General features: G+C 36.5%; 1 protein-coding gene across 3 annotated transcripts; it reads left to right on the top strand.

Moving 5' to 3' along the window:
• Positions 1-6,060: 6,060 nt before the first annotated feature.
• On the top strand, positions 6,061-10,611 carry LOC111610265. Of its 3 annotated transcripts, none has more exons than XM_023343191.1 (10): positions 6,061-6,232; positions 7,436-7,511; positions 7,628-7,743; positions 8,157-8,299; positions 8,571-8,655; positions 8,840-8,984; positions 9,105-9,298; positions 9,497-9,641; positions 9,740-9,867; positions 10,216-10,611. In XM_023343191.1, exons 2-10 carry the CDS (start codon positions 7,445-7,447, stop codon positions 10,519-10,521), a joined length of 1,329 nt encoding a protein of 442 aa, XP_023198959.1. In that variant the 5' UTR covers positions 6,061-6,232; positions 7,436-7,444; the 3' UTR covers positions 10,522-10,611. The 3 variants fall into 3 exon arrangements, with proteins under 3 accessions (XP_023198959.1, XP_023198962.1, XP_023198961.1); XM_023343194.1 differs by lacking the exon at positions 6,061-6,232 and adding an exon at positions 6,486-7,249; XM_023343193.1 differs by lacking the exon at positions 6,061-6,232 and having other exon boundaries at positions 6,486-7,511.
• Positions 10,612-20,130: the final 9,519 nt, after the last annotated feature.

Raw genomic sequence — 20,130 nt, forward strand, 5'->3', positions numbered from 1 at the left:
ATATTTATTAAACAATTATTAAACTAAAATGTATGCTTAAACGTGTCATGTACAATTGAGATAAATTATTCAGTAACAGCCTCGATGCGTATTCATATTTTAACTTGGCAGAAAAGAGAAAAAGGCCATAAAATACTATTTGGAGTATTTCTCTACTCAAATATTCACAATATGTGACATACGTGTCACATTTGTACTATGGGAGGTCTTGAGCAGTTAAAGGGTTCAATGCGTACATGTAGAAGAGACATTGCAGCGTATTCTTCCAGCGTATTCTTTCTGCCGTTGTGCATATTGCTCATCGCCCTTGTGATCAGAGCATGGCTGCGTACCTGGCAGAAAACAAAGAGTATCAAGACTAGCACAATATAAAACAAAAAATAATCAAAGGCCTGCGTCCCACATGAGCAGTAGGCCCCGAGGAGAGCCCAGAAAATGAGTAGAAAGACCTCACTGCAGATATCAAACTGAATAGAAAATAAAGAGAGTTTAGCATTATTGTCATCCACGCAATTCTTGCATGCATTCTCTTCTGCCGCTGAATGTTCAATACACACTGAATCATTTATAAATTCTATTGATTTTAAATGTTATGATACTTCAGCCAGTTAAATTATGCAGCAAACCAAGTAAACGTTAATTGAATAGACTATCATCACATAAACTGGCTAAATGGGAGCTTAACCTCCGCTGTGTGCTTCAAAAACATCAAGGCAAAAAAAAGAAAATAACCGAAGACACAGATTCCTCAAAAAACAGGAAATTTAAAAACGGTGGTAGTTCACCCCAAACAAAAAATACGTACAACAAACTGTATGCAATTTAAGCAACACGGCTTAAATTGCATAGCCGTGTTGCTGACAACATAGATGTGCATAAAACAAGATTGTAAACCACAGAGGCTCGCACATGCAGCCTAAGATTAATCATAATCTGTTGATTTATTAACTCATTAATTCAGGCAATATTTTTATCTCTGAACCAAAACAAATAAGCTGGTGACTTACATATGATCTGGAAACAAACATTTGATAATGAGTATTTTAGAGGAGTGGTGCATTACTGGATCTTTTGGACTTACTGCAATGATCTTCCCTCATTTGGTGGCTTCAAAGCTCATGAATAAGCTTTGCCAAATTTTAAAAATCTCAAAACTGAGTGATTTAAACCCCTAAATAAAATCACAAATGTGTGCTGCACCCTCTTAAAGGAACATGTTTAGTAGAAATCAGATAATGTTCTCAGAGCTTGAAGATGCTTGCTTTACCTTGTCAAAAAATGTAAGTCCTTAAACATAACCTTTGAACATTTTAAATCTGTCCTTGTTCTTTGATAAACACAATTTAAACATTTTTTGTTTGTCAAGAAGATATTTGCATAAATGTTATGCACACCCCAGAAAACGTAGAACTTTTCCTTTCATTACAATTGTGATCTCTTTTGTGCAACTTGTTGCTGGGACAAGTCTATCAATCATAGAACAATACAGAGATAAAAAGGGCAAATAACAACACAAATTCACAACTTCAAGAGATAAAATTTAAGTTACATGCATTTCTTGGGATGAAGGAGAAAACTCATTTGGTGAAAAATCCTTTTTTGGACATTTTTTTGAAACTAATTTTAATATCTACAATGTAATGCTGTTTTATCCAAACTCATTTCAAATCATGTGTGCTGCACGTAAATTAGTAACTGCATATATTCTTAGTTTCCCTACACGTGTTTTAGTGTAGTCTCTTTTCTTGAGAAGGGTTTTCTTGTGCAACATCAGTTCTCTATTTTATTAACAAGCTCAATGATGCTCAGAAAAATATTCAGATTAGTTGAAATCATTTCATAAAGCTGATTTTGGTTCTTATGGGAGTGCTATGTGGTCTTATTGGAGAAGTTTTATTACTTGATGTTGCATAATGGAGTTGGAGAGATTTATGTTTTGCTCACAACCACTTTCTATATATCATAGACACACACTTATACTACACACTGGCAGTGTGTAGTATAAGTGTGTGTCACTAATTAAACGTCACTAATTTAAGGAGGTTTTCTTGAATGCAGAATATTCAAAATCCTTCTTCATTCAAATTGTTGTTTGTAATTTGAGAAAATGGAAAAAACATGTTGAGGGTATATATTTTTTCTTTTACCAAACATCCTAGAGTACACATATACAGTATATATATGTATACTGTATATACTGTATATATATACACACTTGGTAAGGGAGATAGGATTGAGTCTGCTTCTCATGTTAATCTCATAATAATTACAAATCCCATAGTTAAGGAGATAAAGGTGACAGTCATGGTAAAAATGAAATAAACTCTATACCAATTGGAGATATTATACATTAGAACATCATTGCCATAGAGTTCTAAAATTGTGACAAAAATACTAAAGATCAACAAAACCATGTGATATATACTGTATTTTTTGTTTAGCACAGACTAGTAAAAAATGTCGATTGAATCGTTATACCCCCGAATCCACACCACAATTCAATCCCTTTTAGAACAAGGTTTTACAACATGTGGTGCCAATCTAAAACACGTGTGGAGAAACTTTGTCCCAGGGGTTGTTCTTTTATACTTGGCTGCGCCTCAATAAAATTTGCAAGTCTTTGCTTATATACTGCTCTGTTAAGAATCTACACATCAGGCTGAAGATTGGACTTGCCATAACTTGCTCCTCTGATTGGAGTTTTGTTGTATTCTCTGGTTTCAGTGAAGCTTCAGCTGTTGTACTTTGGCCATAGATATTGTTGTAGATTATTTTGCTCTATGGAGATATTTATATTTGTCCAAGTGCAAAACCAGTTCAGGTTGGTATGGAGTAATTGTATTGTATATTTTGTGTTTGGTTTTCTAAGATGTGGAATTTTGTATTAGTGGCAACATTTTAGCATTCTTAGACCTAAATATATGTTTGCTTTAATTGCCATGTTCTTCTAGAGATCCAAAATACTCTCAGCTCAAAGTAACTCATGCTCTTTTTCAACCATTTTATTACAAGTGCATCTCAGTAAGTTGGTATAGAGTTGAAAAGTTTTATTTATTTCAGTATGACTGATAAATAGCACTATATTAGACAATATTGGTACATTTGTTCTGTTAATTTAGAGCACGTGTCAAACGAAAGGCCCGTGGGCCAAATGTGGCCCTCTAGACTCCAAATTACATGAATAAGTCCCTCCAGTTTTTCAACAAATCTGCAAAACTCACTCAATATTCACACAAAATCTACAAATTCCCACAGGTTTTCCTGATTTTACTGCAAATCTTTCCTCACAATTGGTCAAAAACATTGGGTTTAAGTGACTGCTGCCTCAGTCTTCCTTGATGTCAAATTCTAGTCCCTGATCGATAGGGCGATTAATAAAAAGTTACATTTAACATCATACATTAGCACAAATATAAACATTCTTTATAAATATTTCTAAATTAGCACAACAAAATCTGTGATCTTGATTGTTAAAAAACCCACAAAATACAATCACAAAATCGTGGATGGACTGATCAGTGTGAAAAGACGTTCAATATCATTTTATTTTAACCCTTTAACTGCCTACTCGACCATATGATTTAGCACATTTTGAGTCTCTATATCTCAATATGAGGAGTGCCTAACTTAGCTTAACCTGATTGAGCCATCTCTGCCGCTTGGTTGAGGTACGATATGCTAAAGAAATCCACTGGAGGGCACTGTTTCTTTAAATAGTATTCTTCTTCTTCCCCTCTCCAACCAGGAAGTCAGAAACACAAAAATCTGTCACAAATATCGACTGGTTGTGGTAAAACTTTGAAAGGTAGAAATAGGTTTCTGGCATATAATAGTGTTATAGACCTTACTAAACAGAATTATGTTACTTGATACCACCTAAAAAGCTAAATTAAAGGTCTAATAATTTTTTTAAAATATGCTTGACCAAACGGTTGATTTGTCACTTTATGGTAAATGTTGCAAATTAAGCTAATGTAGTTAACATTTAATTTTTTTGCTATAAAATCAAAAGTAATTGTCATCTATTGGTGTAAATATGAAACAATGTGTTATTACAGTGTTATACACTAAGAATAATTATAACATCATTATCTTACAAAATAATTTTTGTGACTTTCTGAGTTGATATTAGCAAATATGGTAAAATTTTAGAATAAATGTGGGGAAATCATAATTTTCACAACTACTAACTAATTTTAACTTTTCAATCACCACTAGAGGGACACTAAATCCTTCTATGGTGCAAAGCCACGCACTCTTCTCGCCCTTGTACCAGAAAATCCTTAAGAATCTGATTGTCATCTAAGTGATGATGACCAAGTAGACGATCCTGATTATCAGCCCACACAAGCAGATGATACTGGAGACAGCTCTTCTGAATCCCTGGATGAAGAGGAGGCTCCCTGAAAAAGCAGATCTTCTACACAGCCACCTCGTAAAAGGAGCCGGAAAGGGAAACACACACTAAAAACTGTTCCCTTGGAGCAGCCAAATGACAACGCCGACCCAAGTTACACCCCAGGCCCCAACAAAAGCACAAGAAGAATCTGGAAGCAGGAAGACATTGATGAGTTCCAGGTTCTTAATTCAAGATTTGAACCCCTTGAAGCTGTGCCCTCACCCTTCCAGTATTTCAAAATGCTCTTCACTGATGAGATGATTGAATATATCGCACATCACACCAATTTGTACTCTGCTCAAGAGTTGGGGGATCCAATCAAGACTAGTCCTGAAAAGATAGAGCATTTCCTAGTGATCCTTCTTTTTATGGGTGTTTTCAATTTCCCATCACTGGAGGACTACTGGCACCGTGAATCACGCTTCGACCTGATCACTGACATCATGCCAAGGAGGAGATTCCAGCTGTTACGGCGATACATTCATTTATGAGGGAAATGTAGTCTGTGTCCAAAAGGAGTGTCCAGGTGGAAATGTGAGAAATGTAATGTCTTCCTGTGTTTGAATGCAAACCAGGAATGCTTTAAGTTATATCACCAGAGGTAAAGTGCATCTAATGCACAAAAAGAATGCTGTTTTGCAAACACATAGATAAGGTTGGAAAGGTGATGTTTTAATATGTTTGGTAATGTTTTTTCTGTGTTTGCCATGTTTTTTCAAAGTTTAAATGAAAACAAGTAACACTAGTTCAGTCAATCCTCCAGATACGTGACACTTGTGTCCCAAAATACATGCTGTTGCACCAAAACAGAAAAGGTGTGCTGAGATATAAAAGCAACAAATGTTTCTATTGTTCTGCAGTATTTTCTTTTCCTTTTTGAATGTAAAAATGAATATTTTGCACTGTTACCTATAATCAGAAGTGGATTGAATGTGAGAATTTTGTGCTGTTGCACTTTAATACAGATACAGTCAAGATGGGAAGATTAAAAATGCAATATTCCCTTGTTCGACGCAATATTTTCCTTGGTTGAAATTAAAACCAGTGTTTTGTGGCATTTTGACAGAAATAAACTGTATCCAATGCCCCAGACATTTTTTGTTGGTTATTTCTTTATAAATTAGCATTTTATTTTAATTTATCTACTGTACTTGGTATTTTTATTACATCATATACTTAAACCATCAAGTGACATCTCAACTGTTTGGTAGAGATCAATATTTTAAAAACCACAGGGTCTGTTGGAAAAAATTTTTTTGATTGTGTATATGAGTCACCCTAGGGTAAAAGAAATGCAAAGAAAAAAATTTTCACAGGTTTTTTTCTTGGTGTGGTTGTTAAAGGGTTAAGAAACACTTCTTGAAAGCTGAAACAAACAGATATTTATTGACATTTTGAACATTGGTTTTATCGATACATTCTGGCCCTTTAAGAACATTCAAAATTTTGATATGACCCAAAATGAAAATGAGTTTGACTCCCCTGATGTAGAGGATTCTAGCACAGTAAAAAATGCTGGGTTATTTTCATAACCCAACTTCTGGGTAAGAGATGCTGGGTCATATGTTGGGTTACTTTGACCCAATATTGGTTCAAAAGTAGTGACCCAGCGGTTGGGTTGACTTTTTTTTTTTGTTTTAATGAACTCCACTTAACTGATTCTGTTAGGTTTCAGGTTCAGTTGACTCAACACTTTACCCAATTGGTTGGGTCAAAAACAGTTTGACCCAACCAATTGGGTAAAACTCCATTGCCCTCTTCACAAACCTCCATTTTCAACTGGACTGTGACCTGATCAGACAACACTGGATTTCTCAATTCAAATAAAACATGGTAAGTTACAATATCATGGCATAATATTTTTTAAAGTTTATAGGGTTATTGTATTCTTCATATACTACAGATTTTTTAAATTAAATTTATGTAACTTTAATTTAATTATTTGATTTAACCTATCATCTTCGTTGATAGGGTAATGTTTTTGAAATAATTCATTTAATTCAAAGATAATTTATCCAATTTGGTTTAAAAAAAAGGTGAGGGTGTGGGAGGGAGAGATAGCGCTTTGCCCCCCCCCCTGGTTTTCGCGGGCCTCGTTCACTAGCGCGCGCAAAGGGTGGTAGCTTAGCCAGAATGCTAATAACGGATCTATAGCGACAAGTAGGGACTGGAGGCTTTGCAGTAGCGGTGTCCGAAGCGATACAGGCTATACAGGTATTCATAGTAATATATCAGTAATATAACTGTTAAATGCCATTTTCATTAAGCCTTTTATTTCTTACTGAACACACTATGCTATGCTATTATACGGTTAACCTGGGTGAAACCGATTGAGGCAGTGGAGAAGAAAAAAAAAAGTATGCACCAGCAATGGCAGAGGAGGGGAAGCTAAAGTTGGATAATATGCTTTCTGTCAAATAAAAGTAACTTTTACAGATTTCTAGTGAAGATTTAACTATGTAACAATAAAATATCTGCTCGATTTATTGAAATATCTCTTAATTTAAAAGTGCTCCGACATGTTTGGAGTCGTCCCCACCGGTGTTCTGTCAGATCAGCACACTCTGCGATGGCATATGCTTAACACAAACTGACGGCTATATGTATCTGTCATTACCATATGATTTTATGTAAGCAGCAACATCATCATGACGCAGAAATTAGATAATGCGCACGTATGTTATTCTGGCCATTATTAGCCACCGAGGTGGAATTAAAAACATACAGTTATTAGTGAAAACAGCTGGATTAACTTTTGGGTTTACACAGATCTGCTTCATGTTGTCAGGTATCAGGTTGCGCTGGTGAAAACAAGACTGAACAGTGTGATCTCTCCTGGTGTCCCAAAAAGTGATGTTTTACATTTGTTCAGGGTTATTAGCTGCTAAACATATAGTCAATGTCCTATTATTTTTTCTTATTTGCTGTGAAATATTTGGTGATTGTCCTAAATAAAATATTTTTGCACACATTGTACAGGTTATTTTCCACATAGGAAAAAAATGACTCAAATTGTATCACTTTTTTCCCTGAAAGATCTGAAAGATGGATGAGTTTGTAAAACAGAAGCTGACTGAATGGAAACTTTCTGACCTAATCCCTGCTTTTGAAGGTAGGTTAAGTATATACATGTGTGTGTGTGTGCGTGTGTGTGTGTACTTAAAAGCATGCATTGGCAGGAATTCTTTGGATTGAAAATATTAATATGTAATTTCTAATATATTTCAGCTGAAAACATTGATGAAGAAAGCTTCTTTCTTTTGGATGCTAACTGCCTGACATCCCTGATTCCTCACCTTGGTCCTCGTCTGAAATTTCAACGTCATTTTGCAAAATTTCTTGAGGTATGCTTTGAGTCATAGGACAAGACAAAATGGGATATGTGTGTTTTAAATGTGGGATGTCTTTAGGACATAACATAAGGAATTTTTTTTCTCACCTAAGAGTAATTCATAACACATATTCAACTTCAAGATATGTCCAGTGTGCTCAAAGTGAGCACACTGGACATCTAGCCCTAAAACAACTGAAGATGCTGATCCTACACCACATGCTGAATTAGAGAGTGGAGTTTCTTCTGTTGGAAGAGCAGCATTTGTAAGTTAAGCTGCACAATCAACCTTTCCTACATAACATATTGACATCCATTCTTACTAATTAAAATTAAAAATGACACATCTCATCTTTTCTTAAATTTCTAAGAATATTAAACTGCAGCTAAATAACAGCTATTTTATTTTTCACTATTTATCTGTAGAACATCCGTGAGATCCTCAGTGCCTCCCCTGAAGGTAGACCTGTGGTTATCAGTCTTGATGGAAATCAGCATATATCCATTCGTGAAAGACGGTGCATGGTCAGAACACTTGTGTCACACCTGATGGATCAATATGGAGAAAAGTGAGTATTTCTTGTAAAAACTGGATCAATTAGGTTGTTTTTGTAACATTTTGCTCTTGGTCAGAACATTAACGGCATTGTGCAGTGCTCACCTAAGTAAAATTTCTCCAGTAAGAAGTCTTAAAGTATGTGTTGGGCTAATAAAAACTGGATTTTTTGGAAATTGTTTGTGTTTTAAGGTTTCTGCTCTATGTTTTAATCTTACAATAACTAATTAAAATAAAATATTTTACTTGCCTGTCTTACTGAGTGTAATTTTTTTTGTTTCCAGCCCATCTTCAGACACTAAAGCAATTCTGGCATCTTCGATTGTGGACCAGTTTCCATGTTTAAGAGACAGCCATGGCACAGGATATGTAAGTTTTCACACTTCAGAGAACTAGCACACAAGTACTTCAACAACTTGCACAATGGTTAGCATTAAATATCATTGTAACTATGGTGTTTGAGCTTTGAGTTGTAGGTTTAATAAAAAATTTGGACATTAAAACAGAAAGGCTAACATTTAACTTTTATATTTCTTTTGTTAAAAATGTTCAGGACGCCTGGTTTACCTGCGGAAGACAACACAGGCCAGCAACTGGCTTTCTGGAGGAGCGTCTCCGTAATGTAAGGAAAAGGCATCAACCAAGGAAGAAGATGCTTTCAGCCCCAGAAGCTCCACCAAAAAGATCAAGTTTGCCTGGTACTAGCACATAGACTTTTTCCAAGCCCTATTGTTTTGAGCAGCAATCTAAGCTCTTATTGCTGTGAATTACCTCACTTTTTTTTTCTTTTAATTCCTGTAATATTTTTTTCCCCACAGAACCAACCATCAGTGCTGAGCGTGCCATCCAGATGACAGAATGGCTAAAAAATAACTTCTGGCCCGCAGACCAGGTTGTCCAATACATGCGGGAAACTGCAGTATATCGCGCAGGATGGATCCGCTCAAGTGGGACAATCCCAATGCAGCAGATTTTTGCAGAGTTCCCACGTTTGTTGGACACACCAGGGATGGTGAGGTTATACCTCATATTGAGATCAGTTAAATGTTAAACAATAAACTGCAATACCATGTGAAAATGTACAATTACAATCAAACTCAAAATGTCAAACTACCCAGAACATACATTTGTAGCATCCATGAAAGGTTGAATGTAATAGTTCATTTCACTTTTACATTTGATTTGTATTTTTGTCTTTTCTGATTGTTAGATTTTGCAGGACTTTGCCGTTTTATATCCACAGTCTTGTGGAAAACTGACAGAGAACTGGAACACCTTGTTCTCATCAAAGGTCATTCGCATGGGGAAGAAGGAGGAGAGCGGTCTTCTGCCTGAGATTGAGTTGCTTCCACAAGGTATTGAAGCTCAAAAGGAACATTTTCTGAACTAATTTTTTTCTCCTGTGGCTCTTTTTTGATTGTGTAGCATTTTAATCTGAGTTTTGCTTTGACAGACAAACAAGGTGACGTGGCACTGCAGCTGCTGCCAAAACTCCTCCCTGCTGTTCCCTACAGAGTTGGGCGAAAGGTGGTCAGACCCAGCAACCTTGAAGTCCAGCAAGCCTTCATTGATGTCCAGCCAGTAAGTTCATGTCAGAATGAGTTCTTTGCTGTTTAAATGTAGTTGAAACCAGAAGTTTAAAACAAATATGCTTTTTTTCCCTCACTGTTCTCCCTGTCATTAATCTGGAATTTACCAAGTCCTAATTGACGTGAAATAAGAATTTTAATGTCATATAACACGAGACAGCGTTGACCAAAAATATGTCTTTTTATATAGTATAGTATATGTAAACTTCAAATGCAAGGGTCTTTTGATAATGTATCAACCAAAAATCATATAAGAATTAGTCAAAAAGTATTAGTGGGGAATGTTCCTCCTTACCTTTAAATGACTAATGGCTTCCTTTCTGCTTTTTCCACACACCAGATTGGGACAAATATGGTGGAATATCTTGGAAGTACAGCAACAGAGCATCCACGTGTTCTCATGCTTGGGGACAGGTATTGTTGTTCCCAAGCATTTGTCGTCATAAATGGAACTGCTTTGGAATATCCATCTCTTTTGGGGGCCGTTGATGGCTGTTTCAAATCATTCTTTGTTTTTGATGTGAGTTATCCGAAGTCGTGTATCCAGATTTGGGATTTTCTCCAAACTGTGATATATGAAATCCCAGGAAACGAGTCACCCCCGATAAAATTAATGAGGGCACAGTTGGAGGCCATGGAAGAATAAATGCAATTCTTCAATAACCCTTAAATAAGTTTTAAATGTTCTGATTGAAAAACCTTCTTTGTTACTATGTTACTATTTTTTTTTACATTTCCTTCAAACTCTTTTGATGAAAATATTTCGTTGTGTACACCAATAAAGTTAAAAAAGGGTGCAGATTTAATCAATTGTTTATATGTAACTTTTACATGTCTGTATTAAAAATTTCATGTATGTTGGAATGTATAACATTTGCAAATAAAAGTTATTTTGAGCTAATCTGAATGTTTTTAGTTAAATTTTTATAGTGAATTTTAAAGTAGAAAAGGAAAAAAAAATTAAAAATAAAAATATGGTGGTAAAATGACCCTTTTAATGGGTAATAAATTTCAACCCAATATTGAGTCATTTTAACTTTGGGCAGTGGTCAATTTAACCCAAGCTTTAGGTTGCAGCTATGACCCAATGTGCTGGGTCAAACCCTCAACCCAACCCAGTTGAGTTAAAACAACCCAGCGTTGGGTCGGTCCATATATGACCCAGCGCTGGGTTACGTATTGGGTTATTTTCAACCCAGCAGTTTTTACTGTGAGCTTACAGCTACTAAAACCCCGAAAATTCAACTTTTTTTTCGGAACATTAGAATACATAAAACCAATATAATTTGATGTTAAATACAGAGATATCAGCATTGTGCGACAATAGTTTGGCTTTGCTATGAATACCCATCAATAACAGTGATGGTCAGTTATTTATGATGTTTTGGATTTTTAATCACCACCTGATTTTCAGGAATATAGCCAAGCATCTCCTAATCTCTGCCAGTTATTGTTCAATGAATACAAGCCTGATGAGGCGCTATTAAAGAACAATAGATAAGAGTAAATTTGCACAAAGGTATAAACAAACAGCACAGCATACACAGAATAAACACAGACAATTTCTCTTCAAAACACAAAACCTTATTAGCACAATACTTCACCTATCCTAATTTCTTGAAAATAACTGTATACTTGATGATTCTGACTCAAGGTGAGCTGGGTACTTACAGCAGTAAATATAGTTTGGAGTCAGGCACTTGCAGCAGTTCCCCAGTGCTTCACAGGGCCCACACTTTGTGTATCAAAAGTTTTTGATACACTTTGTAAAAACCCACACCTACCTGAATGGACCTCTCATTAATCTACTTGTGCATGTTTTCAGCTGTGAGAGGTAGGAGTACCCAGAGAAAACCCATGCTTGCAGAAAAAGCACATGCAAACACCACAGATTTGAATACAAAACCCTTTTTGCAACATAATTATCAACTCTACAACAGTCCATCATCTTACTCACTTGTTGTGTTTCTAATTGTATCATCATAAGCTTTACTATTGTCATACTAATCAATGCTTATACATATTAGTCAGGCACTGATACAGATAAGCTTTCAATTTCACATGATAGCAATTCTGAAAGTGTAATTTTCCATACAAACTCAGTTTAGTTACTTTTTACACAAATACAATGTTAAATGACAAATGTTTTAAAAAAAAAAAAAAAACTCTTCTAGCCAGAAGCTGTTGGACATTTAAAATGCAACCTATTGTCCACGTCAGGACGTTCAGCTCACTGAGTTGACAGGCTGGAAGGAGTTTGAGGAACAGAGGTGAGACAATCGTTGGGCATTGCCTGAACCTTTAGAGGCCCTGCTGCTGTGTACTTCAGTGGTCAGAGCATTCAGACGTGAATGTCTCAGTATCAACCAGCCTGAATACATATGAACAGTCAAATATGAACAAGCTTTACATCAAGGTGCACCTGTCAGTCTTGAGTGCATTTGGGAGAGGAAAGACGACTAAGCTGCTCAGGAGAGGTGTAATCACTGATCAAAATAATAAAAAAAAGGTTTAGTATCTCTTTCTCATATGTTACCTCGACATAGCCATAGTTGGAACGCAAAACAAGCGTAGATTTATAATTGTGGTTTATTGTTACATTTATAAACATATCTGCATATTTACCTGGTGTGCAGTATACTCAGAACCTTCTTGCAGCTAATTTTCAATTCGATTTAGGTCTGAACTTTGACTGGACCATTCTCACACATGAATATGCATTGATCTAAAACAGTCAAAGGAAATTTGCCCTGTATTTTGAGGGTTATTGTCTTACTAGAATAAGACAATAACCCTCTAAAGGGTTTTGCAGACCAATGACAGGATTCTTCTGTCATCCATTTTCGCATCAACTCTCAACAGCTCCTTTGTGTCTGTGTCGTCACGGAGTGGTCGGCTAATTGTTAGCCTGTTCACAGTGTCTCCCACCTGAACTAAAAGTCTCCACAGCTCCTTGTCTGCCTCCTGGCTGCTTTTTCTTAGTGGGACTCCACAGCTGTATTTACACTGTGATTAAATTGCAGTGAATTTTATGCTATTTATTGTTTAGGAAACTAATGGCAACTAGTTGTCTAAGTAATTTTATTTAGAGGTATGAGGATAAAAATAGTTTTACACAATATATGCCACATATATTACAATTACAATTTTTAATTTTAAAACAATTTGAACGCTACTTTTTGTTAGTGTGTCACAAAATTTTATTAAATGCAATAAAGTTTGTGTTATGTAAGAAAATGTAAAAAAATAAAAATGTCCATGCGTTTTTGTTTTTTTTTGCAAGGCACTGGATATGGACTGGTGGCAGTGGTGGAAGATTCGCTTGCCAACTAAGCTCTGTGACTATCTTCCATGGCAGCTAAGACGTCCTTGCACAAGTCACACTGCGACAGCCAGAAGATGTCTTAGGTCTGGCTTTAATGATTTTTGTTAAACAGGGTACTGAACACAAAGCTGCTAAACTAAACTAATAAAGATTTCAAAGAAACAATCCAAAGAAGATGACTCCATTGGTGTCAATACTGATGAAAGCAGGATACTAGAACTTCCATCTCTGGAGATTTAGATGCAGCTGGTTCACAGAATCAACTAAGTGCATCATGCCCCAGGGGGTTGTCACTTTGCAATGAAGAGAGAGGTCTAAGGCAACGATGAAACCTCCCAGCAGCCACTGCGGCACCCCATGGAAGCTAATGCTAATCGTCAGTGCTGGTGTTTCACCCCCTCCTACCCACTGTCAGCTTACTGAGCTGGCTCCGCATCACCAGGGAGCTTCATACACAGCCATGCTCCCCGACAGCAAGCGTCTCACAGGGACACACAAAGAAAAGCAGGATGGATGGAGGATGATCCTGCTGTGGATACATAGAAAAACGTAGACATATGCATAACCCATCTGCGTGTGTACATGGCACGCACACACATTTTATGATGACACTAATGTGCGATAGTTCTTTAAATATAGGCAAATCATTTATCTGCTTGTGAGGCGAACAGGGATGAGCCTGTTGAATATGGTAATTCCCCACTGTATTAGCCTTCAGAAGATAGCTTATATAGTGTGTAAATGTGTGAAATATGTGCATGTGTGTATACTGTAAGTATTTACTCTAAACCTTGTTGCTCTTCAGGTCTTGGCGCCTGGGCTGTACCTCTTGTTTTACTGTGTTGCGGGAACTGTTGGCACACCTGCTATCTGTCCCTGCTTGTGTTTGCTTATTCAGGGAGAGAAGCTATGCTCTGTGTGGATTGTCCGAGGATGTCCCGGGATGTTTGCATTGCTGTGTTTACGTGTCTGCAGCACAGTATATTTATCTGTGGGTGTGCAAGATTTATCCTGAAGACTGTTTGTGTAGATTTCAAACGGGTTTATTTTTGCTTCAGTCATGGCTGCGTGCGTTAGCTATAATGTAGGATATTGGCTGTGTTGCAACACTGTGTTTTTGGTTTTTTTAACTCGAGTTTGACATTTCTTTTTTTGAAACATTTACTGAGAAATTTTAGTTTTTATGTCTTTTTAATGCCTTGGGTAGCTCCAGTGCGCTATTAAAATATTCACACCCTTTGAATTTCTTTCATATTTTGTCACGTCACCATTGTGTTTAACGCAGTTTATTGGGATTTTTTGCGATAGACCAACACAAAGCTGGGGAAGGAATACAGGAGACATGTTGGAAATGAAGTTGTTGAGAAGTATGAATAAGGGTAAAGTTATAAATTATAACATCCTAACTCTGGAGGAGCTACAGAGGCCGAACTAATACTGCCCTTCACCCCAACACTATCTCCCCCAATGACACATAGTGGTAGCAGTGTTGTGCTGTGAGGATGCTTTTCACGAGGGGAGTAATTTTAATTAAACTAAATTCAGGGCAATCTTGAACAAAACTCTCTCTGATGCTGCAAAAGACTGGAGAGTGGTGATCCTTCATATATAGCCAGAACTACTTTGTTACTTTGGCTCAGGCAAAGTCTGGACCTAATTACAATTCTGAATATTTGTCACAATTTAAAAAATTCTCCTCACATAGTATGCTCTCAGTCCAATCTGACTGAAGTGTTTTGCAAAGAAAGGCATTCATTTCTGACTGCAGATGTGCAAAGCTGGTGTAGGCATATCACAAAAGACTTGCTCCTGTAATTGCAGACAAAAGAGGATTCTGCCAAACTCGGAGTCAGAGAGGCAGGTCTATAAATGCCAGCCACACTTTTTAAAGTTGTGCTTGCAAAACATTTTGCGAATAATTTTCTGTTTGCCTTCCACTTCATAGTTAACGTGAATGTGCTTCACGTTTTTGAATTGTAAGAAAAATTTGATTTAATATTTTCAATAATTTAATAAATTTTAATAAATACATAAAGGTTTGTGGTTGTGATAATGGCTGTGACTACTTTTACAAAGCTCTGTAAGAAGGACAAGGGAACTATTGTAACAAAGCACTGCTTTTTTACAGGAATCTATTACATTTACTCCAGATATGAAGACTTCTGGAGTAACTTTACTTTTTTCCCTCCAAAGGAAAGTGCCTTGGAAGTTGAATTCTGCAGATTATTATACTCAGACAGCAGAGTCCTCTGAAACACGGTGCCTATAGTGGTTCATATAGATGGGAAGTGACAGAGGTCAGGAATCGAGGAGGTGCCTGTCTTATGTGACTGTACCTTTAACCTCACGTCCTCATAATAAGGGGTAAGGACTCTGTTTTGTCACTCTGAGGTCAGGTGATAGTACAGCTGGCTCAGGCTAAGACAAGTAAACTGCACTGACTAAACTGCAGACAAAAGATGATAGCATGACAAACAAAGCAAACCACGATACACACATGTATACACAAGGGGATGAAACAAAACATATATTTTCCATGTTGTCCTCGATAATCCTCTCCCTCGAGAACCCAGAGCCATATTCATGCTTGATCTTTTTTTTTTTTTTTTTTTTTTGTCGCGTCTTCCCAAGTCCCCTCAACATAGCAGCAGGCATGCATTAAGGCAAAGGCCGAGAAATGGAGAGATGCCAAGCAGCCAAAAGGAACATTACTCATCAGGGTCATGCTCCACTGCACAAAACACAATCCCCCATATATCATCATAACTGCCACCCAATGACAATTAAAATTGAGATGGCAAGAAGTAGAAGAGGGCTCTTTAATTTAACATCCAATTATTACAAGTTATCACCCCTTGATCAATGTAATATAACAGACAAGCAATGTTGCATGTGACACAAGAGATGGAGGCATTAATGGGGTGAGGTGGAGGGTGGTGGTGGTTTTCTGTGATAGTCGAGTTGGGCAGACTGTGGTTGGTGGGTGGGGAAAATGTAAATGGCAGAGGGATAAATAAATATCTTGCCTTTTATGATTTTATGAGTCACCCAGCACCTTTACCTGAGAAACAGTAAGAAAAAAAAAACATAAATAGATACTGAACACGATCATATTTACATACTAGAAAAGCTGAAGGCTGTGTATCATGGAATATATGAACCATATTAAAGCAAAATGCAGCACATTATGAAAGCTACTTGTTAACCAGATTTTGGAAGGGTTTTTTTCTTTTGTACCTTTCTTTATATTTGTGCAACTTTAGCATTTTACTGAATTGAATCTTCTTACGCTGCCTGTGTATTAGTACCACTAGAACTAATTTGCATTGCGCCATGTTTCAATCATTAACACTCGTTCATTTGTACTGGAATTTTACGTGGCAAACTAAAAAAATAGCAGAATAATTGTGAGGAGGAACATTAATATTATGACTTTTGTTTTACAAATAAAATGCTGAAAATTTGGATGTTCAGTTGTTTCAGCAATCAAGCCCTTCTTAAGCGCAACAGATTTTTGCATATTTTCACCAGTGTTGTTATGGCAGATTGAGGTTAGATTTTTTTATTTTGTTTAATTTTAACAACATGTTTCTTCTTACTGGAAACAATTGTAACATTTAGTAATGGCCCAGCCACAGTACCAAACCTGAATCTGATTAAGGCACCTAAGGACTAAAGTGACGGTAAAAGGCGGAAACTGTTCATTAAAAACTGTTCATTAAAAACTGTTCATTAAAAGTAAATGTTAAAATGTCATGATTGCTGTAATTCTAATAACGAATTTGTTATGGTAATTGACAATTCATAAATAGTTTTGAACAAGCCATTTAAAAAAAAATAAAAAAATTCCTTCAAAGTTGATGCTCCTCTTACCTTCATACATTATCTTATTAGAGATACCTGTCTGATTTTCTATCAGAAACAAACTTCTTGGTTTAATAAAATTAATATATTAGCCTGGGTAGTCATAACTTCATATCCTGCCTTTCAATTTGAGTTCTGTGAAATCTTCTGTATATTAATTCTGAGCAAGTCTGCAAAATGGCATCCCTGCATCAGTACTATTGATTATTTTTGTGCCACAGCAATAAACCAGCTTGACCTGTGTTGGAGTTACGTTGCCACTGGAGATAAAGTCATAAAACAACAGCCTGTGCCAATAAATGAGCATGTTTACTACACTGATGTATTCAAGCAATAGAGATATTATTTCTGGGCTCCTAATAAGGCTTGACACAGACATGTACAGTTCCCCAGGATTATCCATAAAGGTTGGTAACTTATTATAAGGGGATCATCGTTACCCTAACTACTGTTACTAATGAGGCAATTTAGTGCAGTGATGTGCATGATTCTCAGGACTGCAATAATCATAAAGACTGAGGAAATATTGGGCCTTTACTGTCTCAGAAGCTGGAAACCAGCCAGAACTTAGCAAACTTTATCCCCTTGCATTAACTGGAGAATATTAAAGCCTGTAAGCCTCTCAGAACATAAAGTAAAACAAACATACTTGACTCTCCATGGAAAAGCATGGCAAAGATGACTAAAATCCATTTAGTAATTAATTAAATCTGCATATCAGTATTAGCAACCATTAGCATAATGTGTTAATGCTGAATATACAAACTCATATCCGCCTTCCAGATCGATCTGAGGTATAAAGCAGAGTGGAATAATCAAAACAGGCCTTAAAGCCTTCAAATCCTAATTCAAATATATATGCTAATTAATCTGGATTAATGTATAATTTATGTAAATTATGAATGTGCTTTTAGCACCCTTGTTATTGTTGATTTGCTAAAAGTGGGCAGCAGGAGCACCAACAATGCCAAAATGGTAAAGTTTTTATCATATTTATTTTCCTCTGAGCTCCTTTAATTCTCTCTGTACCTTTTTCTCGCTTTCGCTGTGATTTTATCTTCCTCACAACCATGCACTCTGAGCCCACTGGCAGATTCCTTCAGCATTTCAATCGAGCGCTAAAAATAACCATCTTTTCTTTTATTCACACTGGCTTTGCTATAATGCTGCCACTCTTGGCGGGCAGACCAGAGGTCAATCCATTATTTCACTGGTGCTGCTACAAACCAAAAGCAGAGACATGCGCCACCTCTGTCACTGTGATATGCAATCTTCGAACAGAATTTGTGTTTGTATATTATGTTTTTCTTCATTTTAGGCAGAAAATAATCATCACTATTTTTGTCCTCTTAAATACATTTAGTTTTTTTTTAGGTGTCATTTGACAGGGCTATGAAACAATATTGGCCCACTTACAGATTTGTTCTGTTTATGCCTAAATGTTTAAGATCATGAAGCAAATTTTAATATCAGACAAAAATCATGTGAATTAACACAAAGATCTTATTTGAAAACAAGAAGTTTTCAAATAATGATTTAATTGATTAAACTAACCTGGATCTGTGAAAACAACTTCATATTAATTAAACATGGAGTAAACATGGAACAGTGTGATGGTTTTGGTTTTGAAAGGATTTTGATTAGCCTAGTCAAAGTCCAAACTTAGTTCTCATTAAAATGTTGTGGCATAACCTTAAATGGGCGTTTCTGTTTTTGAAAGCCTTCTAAGCTGAAATAATTCTGCCAAACTTTGTCCAAAGTGATATAAAGGACTCATTTATCTAAGTAACACTTGATGGCTGCTATTATAAGCTTTTAGACCACAATTATAATTTTATTTAGGGTCAGGATAGTTTAGATTACGGATAACATCATCTGGATCAACTAATCAGGTCATTAGCAGGCAAGTCAGCTGTTTGATTCAGGCGTGTTGCACCAGGAACACGTCTGAAAGTTGTAGGACACCGGCCCTTCAGGACTGGGCTTGAACACCCCTGACCGATGGGATCTTTTATATCTTTGTCATACACAGAAACACATGCTAGCTATGTGTGTGGTGCACATTGTTACATCTGGGACGTTATGAAAGAAATGTACTTTTCAGTTCATCCGTGCTGCATCCGCCTGTGTCCCACTGTGACGCGCACTTCGCCACCATTGCGCTTTGTAAGCATCAGCTACAGCGCTGGCAGTTCACTGCCTGTTCTGTCTATGAACAGATCAAACCAGTAGGCAGAAGCTCAGGACAGGAAGGACTTAGAATAAAAGAAACATTTTCTTTTTCTTTGCATTGCACCACTCAATTTAGGAATGCCATTGATGAGATGAGAATCCATGAATTTTTATCAATAAATACAAACCCCACCGATGCTCCATTTAAAACATGAATCATATCCAGGGAACAGAGAAAGTTTGTTCTTTCTCTATCTAAAAAAAAGTTTAGATACCTTTTTTCCCCACTCAATCATTTAAAAAATACAGTCTAGATTTCTTAGTCTCATTTTGAAATTAGATTAATTAAGACAAATAAATAAACGTGGAAGAAACCTTTAAGTGCTCTTTAGAAGCACAGTACATTGTTGATGGAGGTCTAAATTTAAGTGCGTAATAAGTCTTTGTTTTATTATGACACCAACAAAGCTCAGTATTTATGAACTCTAATGTTGCAAATCAGCTGATCCATGCTCATTTCAGTAAGATGGATGCTACTAATGTTTTGGCATTGCATTACTTTATTGCGGCATGACACCACTCCCCATGCTTTAATTTCCATATGGCTGCGGCACTTTATTCTCCATTGGCAATAATGTGATTCTTCCTCGGAAAAAGATGAAAGATCAATATCCTCTCAAGGCTGCGAGCTGGGGAAGGGGAACAAGAAAAATAAGACCATCCACTTCATTCCTATTGATATATGTCACCGTAAAATGGTGTGGATGATAATGAAATTGTTGAAAATGTACAATTTATGTGTCGATGAGTTAGGTTCTCCGTGGTTTATCCCGTATTCCCCACAGGCCATTGTCAAACCAAAACCATTAGCGTGTTCAGGGGGTAACATTAACC

This window comes from Xiphophorus maculatus, chromosome 12 (assembly GCF_002775205.1).
Source record: "Xiphophorus maculatus strain JP 163 A chromosome 12, X_maculatus-5.0-male, whole genome shotgun sequence".
Taxonomy (NCBI): domain Eukaryota; kingdom Metazoa; phylum Chordata; class Actinopteri; order Cyprinodontiformes; family Poeciliidae; genus Xiphophorus; species Xiphophorus maculatus.

Coding starts and splice junctions, on each gene's coding strand:
- LOC111610265 (XM_023343191.1), top strand. CDS start 7,445: ATGGATGAGTTTGTAAAACAGAAGCTGACTGAATGGAAACTTTCTGAC. Junction 8,656..8,839: donor ACAGCCATGGCACAGGATAT/GTAAGTTTTCAC, acceptor AAAAATGTTCAG/GACGCCTGGTTTACCTGCGG. Junction 9,868..10,215: donor CCTTCATTGATGTCCAGCCA/GTAAGTTCATGT, acceptor TCCACACACCAG/ATTGGGACAAATATGGTGGA.